Source organism: Chionomys nivalis, chromosome 1 (genome assembly GCF_950005125.1).
Source record: "Chionomys nivalis chromosome 1, mChiNiv1.1, whole genome shotgun sequence".
NCBI classification, from domain to species: Eukaryota; Metazoa; Chordata; class Mammalia; order Rodentia; family Cricetidae; genus Chionomys; species Chionomys nivalis.
In genome coordinates, this window is record NC_080086.1 from 118,429,527 (window position 1) to 118,441,926 (window position 12,400).

The window sequence follows — 12,400 nt, forward strand, 5'->3', positions numbered from 1 at the left end:
TAATGTTAGAAGTGCAGGAAGCTGTAACTCCAGATGTCTTTCTTAGACCAGAGAGGAAAAGACACTTGCTCAAGGGGCTTGGTGTCATATCGGTGTTTGGACTGGTTTCAGCCACAGGGTTCCTTAGTTCATCCTACCTCGTTGGCAGACCCTTGGTGGAACAATGACCTGATTATGTAGGAAGCTAATTTTCTTTGAGACAGGAATACCTGTGGTGTGCACTGGGGAACACCTAAGCTGATGGCCCCTGGTCCCAGATGCACATGTGCCCTTCAGGAGGGAGCAGCTGCAGAAGGCTGAGTTATGCTGCCAGTGAGATTTCCCAGCCACCACTTTTTTTTTTTTTTTTTTTTGTTTTTTCGAGACAGGGTTTCTCTGTGGCTTTGGAGCCTGTCCTGGAACTAGCTCTGTAGACCAGGCCACCACTGTTTTTATGTGCATTGGAGTTTGACCTGCGTGTGTTTGTGAGGAAATCAGATTCACTGGATCAGGAGTTACAGAGTTGTGAGCCACCGCGTGGGTGCTGGGGATAGAACCCCGGTCCCTTGGAAGAACCCCTAAGCCATCTCTCCAGCTCCCGGCCTTCCACACGCTGTGTTTATTTTAATGACAGTTTCTTTTCTCTTCTGAGGTTTTAGTGAGCCTCCTTCGTGCTCCTTCTGGTGCTTCAATAAAGACAGAAGCATCCATTTTCCCTGACAGTGCCACAGCTTCAGCTGAGGGCAGCTGCTTAATGAGGGGCTGTGGTTCCAGCCCTGAGACCCCTGGATATCTGACACAACACAATTTGCTTCGTTCTGTGCATACTGCTGCCCCCTCAACTACCATGTGATCATCATACTCATCACCTTCAGCTTCCAAAGCTGTCCCACGTATTCAAGTCCTGGAGAGAGTCTCCAATAGGCTGTTTGCCTCTGGCTTCAGATGCCCTGATCTTGGGTCCCAAAGACCTTTGTGACCAAACTTGTTTACCTTGAAAGAGGGTGAGCCTGTGGTACTTCCCTCAATGGGGCTCTGGGCTCCCATGAACATTCCATTGCTATGTCTGAGTAGCATTTGAGTATTTTTCAGATTCAGGCAGCAATATGGCTGGCTAGGCAGAGGTAGGTGACCTGACTCAGCAGTCACTTTTAACACTATAGGAATAAATAATTAAGCCAGCAATAGATATGAGAAAGGTTGGAGAGGAGGTAAGTGCTCCAACTATGTAATAAGGCCAGTTCTTTGGTAAACTTGGTTTAATTATTGCCTTTACCAAGGCCACGGCTCTGGTGGCCAAATGGTTAATTTGGTGACTGCTGCCACTAACTAGTACTGGGTGTCCATACTAGATACTGGTCTAAGCACCTTCTGTTTGTTAGTTATTGTTGTTGTTGTTGTTGTTATTATTATTACAATTGGTTTTTTGAGACAGGGTTTCTCTGTGTAACAGTTCTGGCTATCCTGAAACTTGTTCTGTAGACCAGGCTGGCCTTGAACTCACAGAGATCCGCCGACCTCTGCCTCCTGAGAGCCAGGTATAAAGGAGTGCACCACCACTGTTCCACTATTGTTTGTAAGATGTATTTTCTTTTTGTTTACGTGTCTGTGTGTGGATACCTGCGTGTCAGTGCACTCACCTGCAGAGACCAGAGGGGATTCTGGTCCCCTAGAACTGGTGTTAGAGGAGCCTAGGAGCCACCCCGTGTGGTTGCTAGGAACTGAACTTTGGTCCTCTGCAAGAGCAGCAAAGGCCATTTAGGAGAGCTGGTCTTGCCCCTCACCCCTTCCAGGAGAACTGGGCATGGGAAAGCTGCCCCTCCCTCTCCCTAGTCACAGAGGGAGAGCTGGCTCCACACCTCAGCTTGCCTGTGGGAGGTTTGGTTAACTGCTGAGCCATTTCTCCAGACCCAGTTTTTGGTTTTTGTTGTTTTTTTCAAACACAGTATCAACAAGTACCTAAGGATCACCTTGAACTCTTGACCCTCCTGTCTCTACCTCCTGAGTATGGATTACAGGGTACAGCATTTTTGACAAAGGGAAACAGAACTCACGGCTTTGTGCACGCCAGGCAAGCACTCTTCCTAGCTGAGCTGTGTCTCCAGCCCCAGGCAGTTCTTTTTCGGTTGGGTGGTTTTTGTATTTTTGAGACAGGTATCCTGTCTCACTGAGGAACACCTAAGCTGATGGTCTCTTGTCCCATGTAATCCAGGCTGGACTCAAAGTCACTGTGCAGTCAAAGATGACCTTCAACTGTTGACATTCCTCTGCCTTCCAAATGCTGGGCTCACAGCCTCGTGCCACCATGCCAGTCTGTCCTTGCTTTGTAGTCCAGACTGGCCTTATACTTTTGGCCTCCGTATTCTACCTCCTAGTCACTGGGATTATGAGTATGAGCCACAGTGCCCACCGACAGTCATCTTGAGATCTCCTTAGAATACGTATTCTGTAAGGATGATATCTGAATTGGTTCCTGTGCTCATATTAAAGGTCAGAAAATGAAGGCTTATAGAAGCTCTCGTTATCTGCCTAAGCCGTAGTTCTGGAAGTACAAACTGACGATGAAGTTATCAGGTTGGTGGGGTTCATTTGGTCAGGATCTGTAAACCTGGAGGACTTCTGGCAAGGTGCTTACTTCCGATGTCATCTGCCTTTGATTTGCTTCAGGGCTATGCTGCATACTGTGCTCCCTCAGAGGGCACAGCTCCTTATGACTCCTGCCTGACGAAAACGTTTTCAGTAGTTCCCTGTCTTGTTTGTTCATTATAGCAAGCAGCCCACAAATGTCAACAGAAATGTTTCCTGCGTCCATTGTAGAGGTAGGAAAATGAAGGCTGACAGTGAAGGAGCAGAACAAACTCCCGTATTAGACAAGATATAACTAAGAGGAGTAAATGCACCCCCCCAAAAAAGTCATAAACATTCCCAAGAAACTGCCTGCCCTGGTCAAAGTGACCCACCAAACAACATCTGCTTACTTCAAACATCTGTAGGTACCTGATTAACCGCTGCTTTGAAATTCTTGTCTGCTGACAGTCACTGTTCTGAAATTCCCCTATACCCCAACCAACAAATTCAAAAGCTCTATGGTTAGTTTTATGCAATTCCGAAACGCCAAGGCGTGTGCCACCCTGCCTTTCAGTTTTTCCTTTTAAAATCTCCTTACCCTGAAGGCTTGGGGCCGTTCTCCCCCACCCACTGTATTGGAGTGATGAATTATAGTCAAGTTAGCTAACTTGCATCTGATACCGGCTCTGTGGTGGTCTTGTTTGGGAGTCCCATGACATGGGCATAACAACAGAAGCACCAAAAACAGGACTCTTCTCCAAAAGTCAGGCACCTTTCTCATCATATTTAAGCAAACTAAACACACCCTTGCCTCCGGGGTTGACCTCACTCAGAACCTTCCCTGCCCTGGTTATCATCCCCAGGGACTTGCTCTCAGAAAAGCTTTCAGTTAGCCTTCCATTCTTTTTATTCAAATATTATTGTAATTAATCTTTAATATAACCAAGCTGCTAGTCAATCGCTTAGTTCCATATGCCCTGGCCTATGGGTTGGCCTAGCTGGCTTCCAGTCTTCCATTAAGCTGCCAAGTTCTCACATACTTGGGGTCCAGCAGCAGATTCAAGTATGCAGACTGGGAGGGAAGCGACCTGGCCACTGGGAGATCCTGCACTCCAGCCCTGCTGACACACCCCTGATCTCAGCTCCATCCCAGTTTTCCACTGGCATCATGCTGCTGTTTATCTGTCTGGAATTTAGCACCAGCTTCACCCACCCACTTCCTGAGGTCAGTGACCCGCCTCTGTGCCCTGACCAGCACAGGTCCTTCTGCTGCCCACCTACAGTGGACAGTGCCTGTCCTCCCACTACACCATGTCCACTCTCCAGCAGCTCAGTGCTTGCCGCGGCAATAGGAAGTGCAGGCTGTGGGACTTTGGGAAATCAACTCGACCTCCCTCCTGCAGTCTCCTTGTCTGAGCTGGGGTTGCACCAGATGAGTGGTGGTGGCTCTCTACTGAATTCCCCAGGAGGCTTCCTCCTGACTACACTGGGTAGGGGTAGAGGAGAAAGGGGGGTCAGTAGAGAGGGCATTCAGGGTCCTCCATCCCCTTTAGTCAGAGAACTCTTGGTAGAGATGTTAATGGACTAGACTGTTTATGTTCTTGTTCTTATTAACATATATTAAGTTTATATAATAATGGGTAGATAATATATTTTCATCACATCCATCCCATTACTCCTTTTGATTCTTATCCACTCCCACTGATCCACATCCTCTCCCTTACTAGCCTCCCTTCTTTTATGTTTTGATGTGTGTGTGTGAGTGTATGCGTTTGTGTGAGTGTATATATGTGTGTGTAAGTGTGTATGTAACTGTGTGTGAGTGTGTGTGTCTGTGTGAGTGTGTGTATCTGTGTGACCAATGAGTCACTCATTGGTAAGCCAGCAAATTTAATTAGAGTTGTTTACAGGATCACAGGCATCACACCAGTGGCTACACCACTGAAGGAAATGTCTTTCCCCTCTAGCAGCCATTAAGGGCCTCAAGAACTTCAGAGAGGGTGGGGTGGAGCCTTGTGAGCTCCTCCCGTATTTGTGATGTTTATTATTGTGAATGTGTGTGTGTGATGTGTGTATATCACAGCGCATGCACGGAGGTCAGAGGACAGCTGTCGGAAGTTGGTTCTCCTTCACCGTGGTTTCTAGGAACAGGACTCAGATTATCAGACTTACGTGACAAAAGTCTTTACACTCTGAGCCGTGTTACCTGCCCCTTGTTTGTTTATATTATATTTTAATTTTGAGACAGGATCTTGCTGTGTAGTACAGGATGGCCTTTAACACACGCACCCTCTACACTAATAATAAAAACAAGCTTTTAAAAAAGATGCCACAGGGGGAGAAAAAACCAATGCCACTGAATACCGAGGCCGGAAGAGCTGGCCTGAGAGAGAGGAGGGTAGGAGAGGGTGATTGTCAGAGGGAAACCTCCGCCTAACCCATCTCACAGCACACAGCAAAGCCAGGGGTTGTTTTGACCTCAGTCTTGTTATTATCTTGCAGGATCTGTGTCTGTAGACCGTGGCTGGCAGAGTCTGGGCATAGCACACACTTGGGAGACAAAACAATTAAGTCATAAGAGCTTGTCCTCAGACTCACGCCTCTTCTTCCTTTTGCACGGTTCACATCTCCTTAAGCTGCCCAGAGGTCCCGGAACAAGGAAGGAGGGCCCTACAAACCAGAAAGGAGCTCAGTGGAGTAGCATCTCTACCCTAGAGACTTTGAGAGCCAATATGAGTCTACTACCAAAGAGGGCTACATCTCCAGGGATTCTGGAGAGAATTCCCAAACCAGGGGCCATCTGGGAACCAAAGAAATTACTTAACAGTAGAGGGAACACAGAAACCCAATCTTGAAGGCAATCTGTACAGGCAGGGGGAGTGGGATCTCCGCCCCCTTAGCCTATCATCATGTATACAAAGGTACAGCACACTGAAGGTTTGCCTGGATCCCACATCCCAGCCACTCCTGTTCAACCTCACTCTCCCTCTGGCTCAGCATCCTTCCTGAGATCTATCCCCCAGTTACCATCTCTTCCTTTCCTTTCCTGCCTGACATATGACTCTAGGTCAACAAGTGACTAACGCAACAGAGATGATAGACTCGGAGTGTGTTTCAAGCTGTGTACCAAGCGGTAGATACAGATTCATACACTTAAAGTTTGTTTTTAATGTTTATTTTTATTTTCTGTGTATGAGTGAGTGTTCATGTGTGTGTGTGTGTGTGTACCACATGCATGTCTGGTGCCCTCAGAGGCCAGAAGAATGAGTTGGATCTATTAGACCTGGAGTTATGAGCCACTGTGTGGGGACCTGAACTCAAACTCAGGTTCTCTGTAGGAGCAGCGAGCGTTCATACCTGCTGAGACTTCTCTCCAGCCTCCTGTTCGTTTGATTTGTTTATTTATTACAGACTGCATCTCAGGGGGCCTAGATTGGTTTTGATCTGGCTCTGTAGCTGGGATAGCCTTGAAATCTTGATCTTCCTGTCTCTCTTTTCCAGGTTCTGGGATTATGGGTATGTGTACCATGTGCCACCATGTGCCACCATACCCAGTTTATATGTTTAATTTGTGGAACAACCATGTAAGTTATGACCATTCTTTCTAGTGTCTTATTCTCTTTCCTCCCTTTCTCTCCCTCCCTTCCTTCCTCTCTCCTTTATTTTCTCTCTCTCTCTCTCCCCTCCCTCTCTCCCTCCCTCCCTCCCTCCCTCCCTCCTTCCTTCCTTCCTTCCTTCCTTCCTTCCTTCCTTCCTTCCTTCCTTTTCTATATATTCCTAACTGTCCTGGAACTCACTCTGTAGACCAGGCTGGCCCTGAACTCACAGAGATCCGCCTACCTCTGCCTCTAGAGTGCTGGGATTAAAGGCGTGCGCCACTATACCTGGCACCATTTCTATTTTCTAGGTGAGGAAACCAAGACATAAAGAGGCCAAAGACTTCCCCAAGTGTAGCGTGCCACAGCGCTCTGCGCGCCACGGCGCTGTCAGCTGTCATGTTCTCAGGGTCTGGCACTAAGCCCGTTACCGCCATTTGCTAGTTGTCCCTAGTGGTAAACAACTTCTGTGCACGCTCGCCACTGGCCCAAGAGTGGTTTGAATCCACCTATCAATTGCTCACACGTCTTGCTCACGCGATCGCATCAGTGTGGGCCGAGCCAATCAAGCAATGACACATCATAGGCGGACCAGGCACTGTATATATTCCCCCGCGCGGTCGGGCTGGGGGGGGGGGTCTTTTCGCCTCCATCTTATCTTCAGTCTTCTGCGCTCCAATAAAGTACGTTCCAAGAAGAATCCTGTTGTGGTCGTCTTCTCTGCTGGCAGAGTTGCGCGCTGCACCCAAGGCCCACTGCTAATGAATGACAAAGCTAGATTTAAACCTAGGCCTGTCTGTTGCTAAAGCCTATGGCTTAAGTAACTGCCTGCCAAGCAAACACCTGGGAGTGTAGCTCAGTGCCAATAAAACCTTGACTTGCCTATTATGCATAAGGCCCTGGCTCCAATCCGCATTACTAAAAAGGAAAAAAAGAAGAAAAGAAAAAGAAAAAAGAAGAAAAGGGGAAGTTGGAACAGAGACTCAGAGACCAACAATTTGTTTGAGATTGGATAGCCTGCTGGTAGCAGAGCCAGAATTTAAACCAGGCGATCTGTCACCAGGCTATTTACCTGCTGTATGCATTTTTTAAAAACTTGGTTTTGTTCTCTTTAAATATTTTACTTGCGTTTGTGAGCCTGCGTGTGCCGGTGTGCATGCTTGGAACTGGGTGCTGGGAGCTGAGCTTGGGTTTTTTTTTTTTGGTTTTTCGAGGCAGGGTTTCTCTGTGGTTTTGGAGCCTGTCCTGGAACTAGCTCTTGTAGACCAGGCTGGTCTCGAACTCACAGAGATCCACCTGCCTCTGCCTCCCAAGTTCTGGGATTAAAGGCGTGTGTCACCACCACCCTGCTGAGCTTGGGTTCTTAAGTGTTGAGACAGCTTTCCAGTCCCACCGTTTGTTTGAGTTAGGATCACATGTAGTGCAGGCTGGCCTCTAACTCTCTGTGTAATTGGGGTACACATTCTATTGTTTGAGTTACACACCAGGCCTGTTGTGTATACTCTCAAGCTGAGTTTCTGCTGCTGTCTACCCCTCGGCTTCTGGTAAGAATACACAAGGGTGTCCAGGACACTCTCGCAGATCAAAGTTCCTAACCATCAGGAACTATATCCAGTTGATCTGGAAACTGGCCAGAACCATCTTGTCTAGTGACAGTCTGTGTTAGCTCCACCCACTCTGATGAGCCCAGAAGGCTGGCCTTCCAGCTCACAGCGACCTGAACTGTCCTAGCATCTCCAGTACTTCTCAGGTTTTCTAACCAGAAGATTTGACTCTAGGGAGGGAGATGAGAAGCAAAGTAAACCTCATTGGCAGGAACAAGGGCGGATTTCCCATAAAGTAACTTTCAGGATTCGGGGGCGGGGCGGAGGAGATGGCTCCTCATTCCACTGTGTCTCTTGGCCTCACCTTTACTTGTAGGTCCTAGATGCCGGGTCCAGCCTTCTAGACACTGCTGAGAGGACTGGAGGAAAGGCAAGTGCCCTGAGAGAAAGCAAGAAGCAATGCCATTTTTACAGAGCAAGGGTTCAGCACCTGTCCCCTCCAGCTGACCCTGGGCATAACCACAGTTGGGCTTGGTGGCTATAATGGACCATAAACTGTTATAGACCTGAAAGAGCTTTGAAAAAATAAGTTTCTTGAAGTCTTGTACCATTTAGATTTTGGCAGCCAATCCAGATGAAGAACTTTCCAGTACCATCTCCTGGTCCTATTTAAGTGAACAAGGATTTACTTAGCCCCTCCTGAGTGGCAGCACTGTTTCGGGTACCAGCAGAGGAGATGTCTCCCAGCCCTCTGACTCTTTAATCCATGCTGATAGCTGCTGCATTTTCCGAGACAGCACCACATGGGACTCAGATGTTTTGTGGGAAGACAGACACGGGCTCCAGTTCCTCAGTGCTCCTGCATTCCATGGTAGCCCCCTCTCGTGAGCCTCAGTTTCTGAATAACAAACTCTCAGCTTCATAGGGCTGGCTGTGAGAAGTGAGGCTGAACTTGTGCTTAAACCGGGGTCCATGGTCCAAGTCAAGATTTCCACATGGCATCAATCAAACCAATAAACCAATAAAACCTAAAGCCTCCTTTCTCCATCAAACTATTCTTTGCTCTTATACTTCTCAGAATCCCCTATGTTCTGAAGGACAAAGCCCTTGTAATGATATGCGGTGAGAGGTGGGACTGTGGATCTCTTGGGGGGAGGGCAAACATGCCATCAGACAGCTTACATAGGAAGGAAGTTTATTGGGGAAGGGAGGAGAGACAGGGAGGGAGAGAGAAAGAACAGAGAGACAATGACCTGCCTCCTCAGAGAAATGGCAGAGAGAACGGGAGTAGGTGTTTTTTGTTTTTTTTTTTTTTGGCTTTTCGAGACAGGGTTTCTCTGTGGTTTTGGAGCCTGTCCTGGAACTAGCTCTTGTAGACCAGACTGGTCTCGAACTCACAGAGATCCGCCTGCCTCTGCCTCCCAAGTGTTGGGATTAAAGGCGTGCACCACCACCGCCCGGCCTGGGGTTTGTCTCTTAAAGGAACCTTTTGCACCTGTGTACAGACTATGCAGTGATGTAACAGCCATAGGACCCTGGGCGCACCCTGCCAGGTGACAGAGGCCAGCATAGTGCCTGAATCCTAACATCCCCACCTTTTTCTTATCATAAAAAGGTGAGAAAATTAAAGGGGGTGGCAGGTGGGAGAAGGATGGGGCACACAGTTCTCAAGACTGCTTCCTGCTGTTCTAGGGCATTGACCATCCTTGGGGGATCTGAGAAAGCTAGGATGCTGACCACGTCCTGGGGTAGCGGGTTATTTCACTGCTGTCCAGGCTCTGTGGAACTCTCTGACACCTCTTGGAACTGACAAGATGTTGGCAGAGCAGAGGACAAGGTTACGTTTAGGGAAACTTTTCTCTTTCTCCTGGTAATTGAGGAAGGGATACATCTGACCTGTTCGAGGTAAACTCTCCAAGTGGACTCCCTGGAAGTTACAAGAATTTTTTGAGTTTGTGAAAACATAAGTTTTAGACACATTAGCATTTTCACTATTTATAATTTGTTCTGAAATTTCCATTGTAGAAATGGCAGTATCTTTATAGCTTGTATTTACACACCCGTCACAAAAAGCCTTTTAATTAAATATTTTAAGTGCCATATTCTCCAGACCTCTGAGCATTTGAGGGCTGTCTATTGAGTATATATGAGTAGACAAACTTTGTCTTTAGTTACTTAAGCACATAGGTGGCTAGTTAAGGCTTTAACCCTGTAATTTATTGCATCAGTCCCCAGCATGGCCACAGTTAAGGAGCTCGATCATGCATAAGATAACTCTTAACTTTTTTCCTCAACAGTCTACAATAGCTTGGCAACATTTATAAGATTAGGACTTTACATTTCTGTCAGGTTTATAGCCTTAAAAACAATGATTTTGAATTGAAGCACCTTTGGTGTCAAAATAAAATCTTTTAATGAGCTCAGGAAAGAAATCGAAATATCAAACATTTGTTGTTACTTATTTAAATTCTCTAGAAGCTTGGTGTTGAACCTTTGGCAAAGACATAAGTACTTAGCTTTTGTTAATCTGAAATAGATCTTTATAACCTTAGGTTTTTATCAGTATGTAGAATTTATTTATTTATTTATTTATTTTTTTAAAGTGTTAGCATTTAATTGGCCTCCCTGAGTGGCTTCAAGCCACCAGAACACAGGCACCTCCAACACCCTTTATCTTCTCTTCAGCTCTTCTGCTGAAAAATTTGGCTTTCACAATGACAGGCTGCTTAGGGAGCTTTCCCTTCCCCAGAACTTTGTAGTAGCCTGATCGCACGACATCAATGATGGGAGCAACTCCAGTCTTGTTCTTGGCAGCGTTAACCCGAGTCTGCTCACTGACCAGCGTCCACAGTTTATCCAGATTGACAGTGGGGCAGAAGCTCTGGTTCCTCTTTAAGTGGTAATGCCTCATCCCAACTTTCCCGAAGTAACCTGGATGATATTTGTCGAAGTTGATCCTGTGATGATGCATGCCTCCAGCGTTCCCGTGTCCTCCTGGATGCTTGCGGTGTTTACCAATGCGGCCATGGCCGTGGCTCACGTGGCCCCGGAGTTTCCGGGTCTTCCTCAGTCTGGATGGCATGGCGGTGGCAGAAAGGAAAGAGGGAGGAACCAGCGAAGTATCGCGAGGTAGCAAGCCTAGAATTTATTTTAAAGCAGAGTTGAATCACATATCTGGTATGTTGTAACAGATCTAACCATATATGTTTATCATCATTTAAAAGTACATACCAGCCGGGCGGTGGTGGCGCACGCCTTTAATCCCAGCACTTGGGAGGCAGAGGCAGGCGGATCTCTGTGAGTTTGAGACCAGCCTGGTCTACAAGAGCTAGTTCCAGGACAGGCTCCAAAACCACAGAGAAACCTTGTCTCGAAAAACCAAAAAAAAAAAAAAAAAAAGTACATACCAATTTAAAATATTCAAGACTTGTTTTGTTAGTCTAGAAGGAGGTACCATAAATAGAACTCAAAAATTTTAAACAATAATTATATGAATATATATGCACAGTTGAATTTAAGCTGCATACCCACATACGCACATGTGCAGAGTTAAAGCTAGCCATTATTTACACATATAGGGTTAAATCAAAATTCACTTGCATACACACTCACACACATTGAGTAAATCTGTTGAATTTGCCTAAAGGTGAAACAATCCTTCAGGGTTCCTCCTTCATGAAAGAGTCTGCTAGACATTCTGCAGGACACAGAAGAAAGTGACTGACAAACTGCCATTATAGGTAAAACTGTCTTTGAAATTTCCTGCTTCATGGAAAAGTCTGCTGGATACTATGGTTCCTGTGGGCTGAAGACCATATGCTTCAACACTATAGAAGAACTTTGGGTGACTGTCCAGGCAGTGAGATGTCTCTGTCAATTCTAGAGTTTTGGAGGTTTCTTACAACGTACTTCCTATTTACTTAGGTAATATTATATTCTTCTGAAGTTTTTGATGTAGCTAAAGAATAGATAGTTATAATTAGAGTTTTCCTTAGTTATGATAAAAGATAAAGTAGATATAAATATTGTAACTGTAATTTTTGCTTGATACCTGTTTTGTTATGTGTAATTTTACTATGTCAAAGTTAAAACCTTCCTTTTCATTTAAACAGAAAAGGGGAGGTGATGTGGGATTCCCCTCTGTATGCTGCGAATACCATTGGTTAATAAAGGACTATCTTGGGCATGTGCAGGGCAGAATAGAGGTAGCGGGAGGGGGGGCGGGGGGAGACTAAACTGAATGATGGGAGAAAGAAGGTGGGGTCAAGGAGAAGCCATGGAGCCACCACCAGAGACAGACATGCTGAAACTTTGCCAGTAAGCCACAGCCATGTGGCAATACACAGATTAATGGAGATGGGTTAGTTTAGGATATAGGAGTTAGCCAGAAATACACTTAAGCTATTGGCCAAACAGTATTGTAAATAATATAGTTTCTGTGTGATTATTTCGGGTCTGAGCTGCTGGGCGATTAGAAAGTGAACTAGAAGCCTCCTACAACAGGAGGCTAAAGTCAAAATAGGAAAAGGACAAAAAATTTGCTTGTTGGTAGTGGTATACTGTGGGCAAGACGCTAATGGCTACCCTTGGTGTCTGAGTCTGGATCTCCAAGTTCTATTTACTTCTCTCTTTACCTTGCGTGCCCACATCCTTTCCTCACACCCTCAGTGAAGCCTGCCAAGGGAAGGCCTCTGAGCACAGTGTGCCCAGTGA

General features: G+C 46.3%; 1 protein-coding gene across 1 annotated transcript; it reads right to left on the reverse strand.

Moving 5' to 3' along the window:
- Positions 1–10,292: 10,292 nt before the first annotated feature.
- LOC130883740 (60S ribosomal protein L27a-like) lies at positions 10,293–10,797 on the reverse strand. Its single transcript, XM_057784484.1, has one exon. The coding sequence runs from the start codon at positions 10,767–10,769 to the stop codon at positions 10,323–10,325; it is 447 nt and encodes a 148-aa protein (XP_057640467.1). The 5' UTR covers positions 10,770–10,797; the 3' UTR covers positions 10,293–10,322.
- Positions 10,798–12,400: the final 1,603 nt, after the last annotated feature.

Bases quoted from the DNA above. Each gene is read 5' to 3' on its own strand.
- LOC130883740 (XM_057784484.1), bottom strand. From the start codon at position 10,769: ATGCCATCCAGACTGAGGAAGACCCGGAAACTCCGGGGCCACGTGAGC.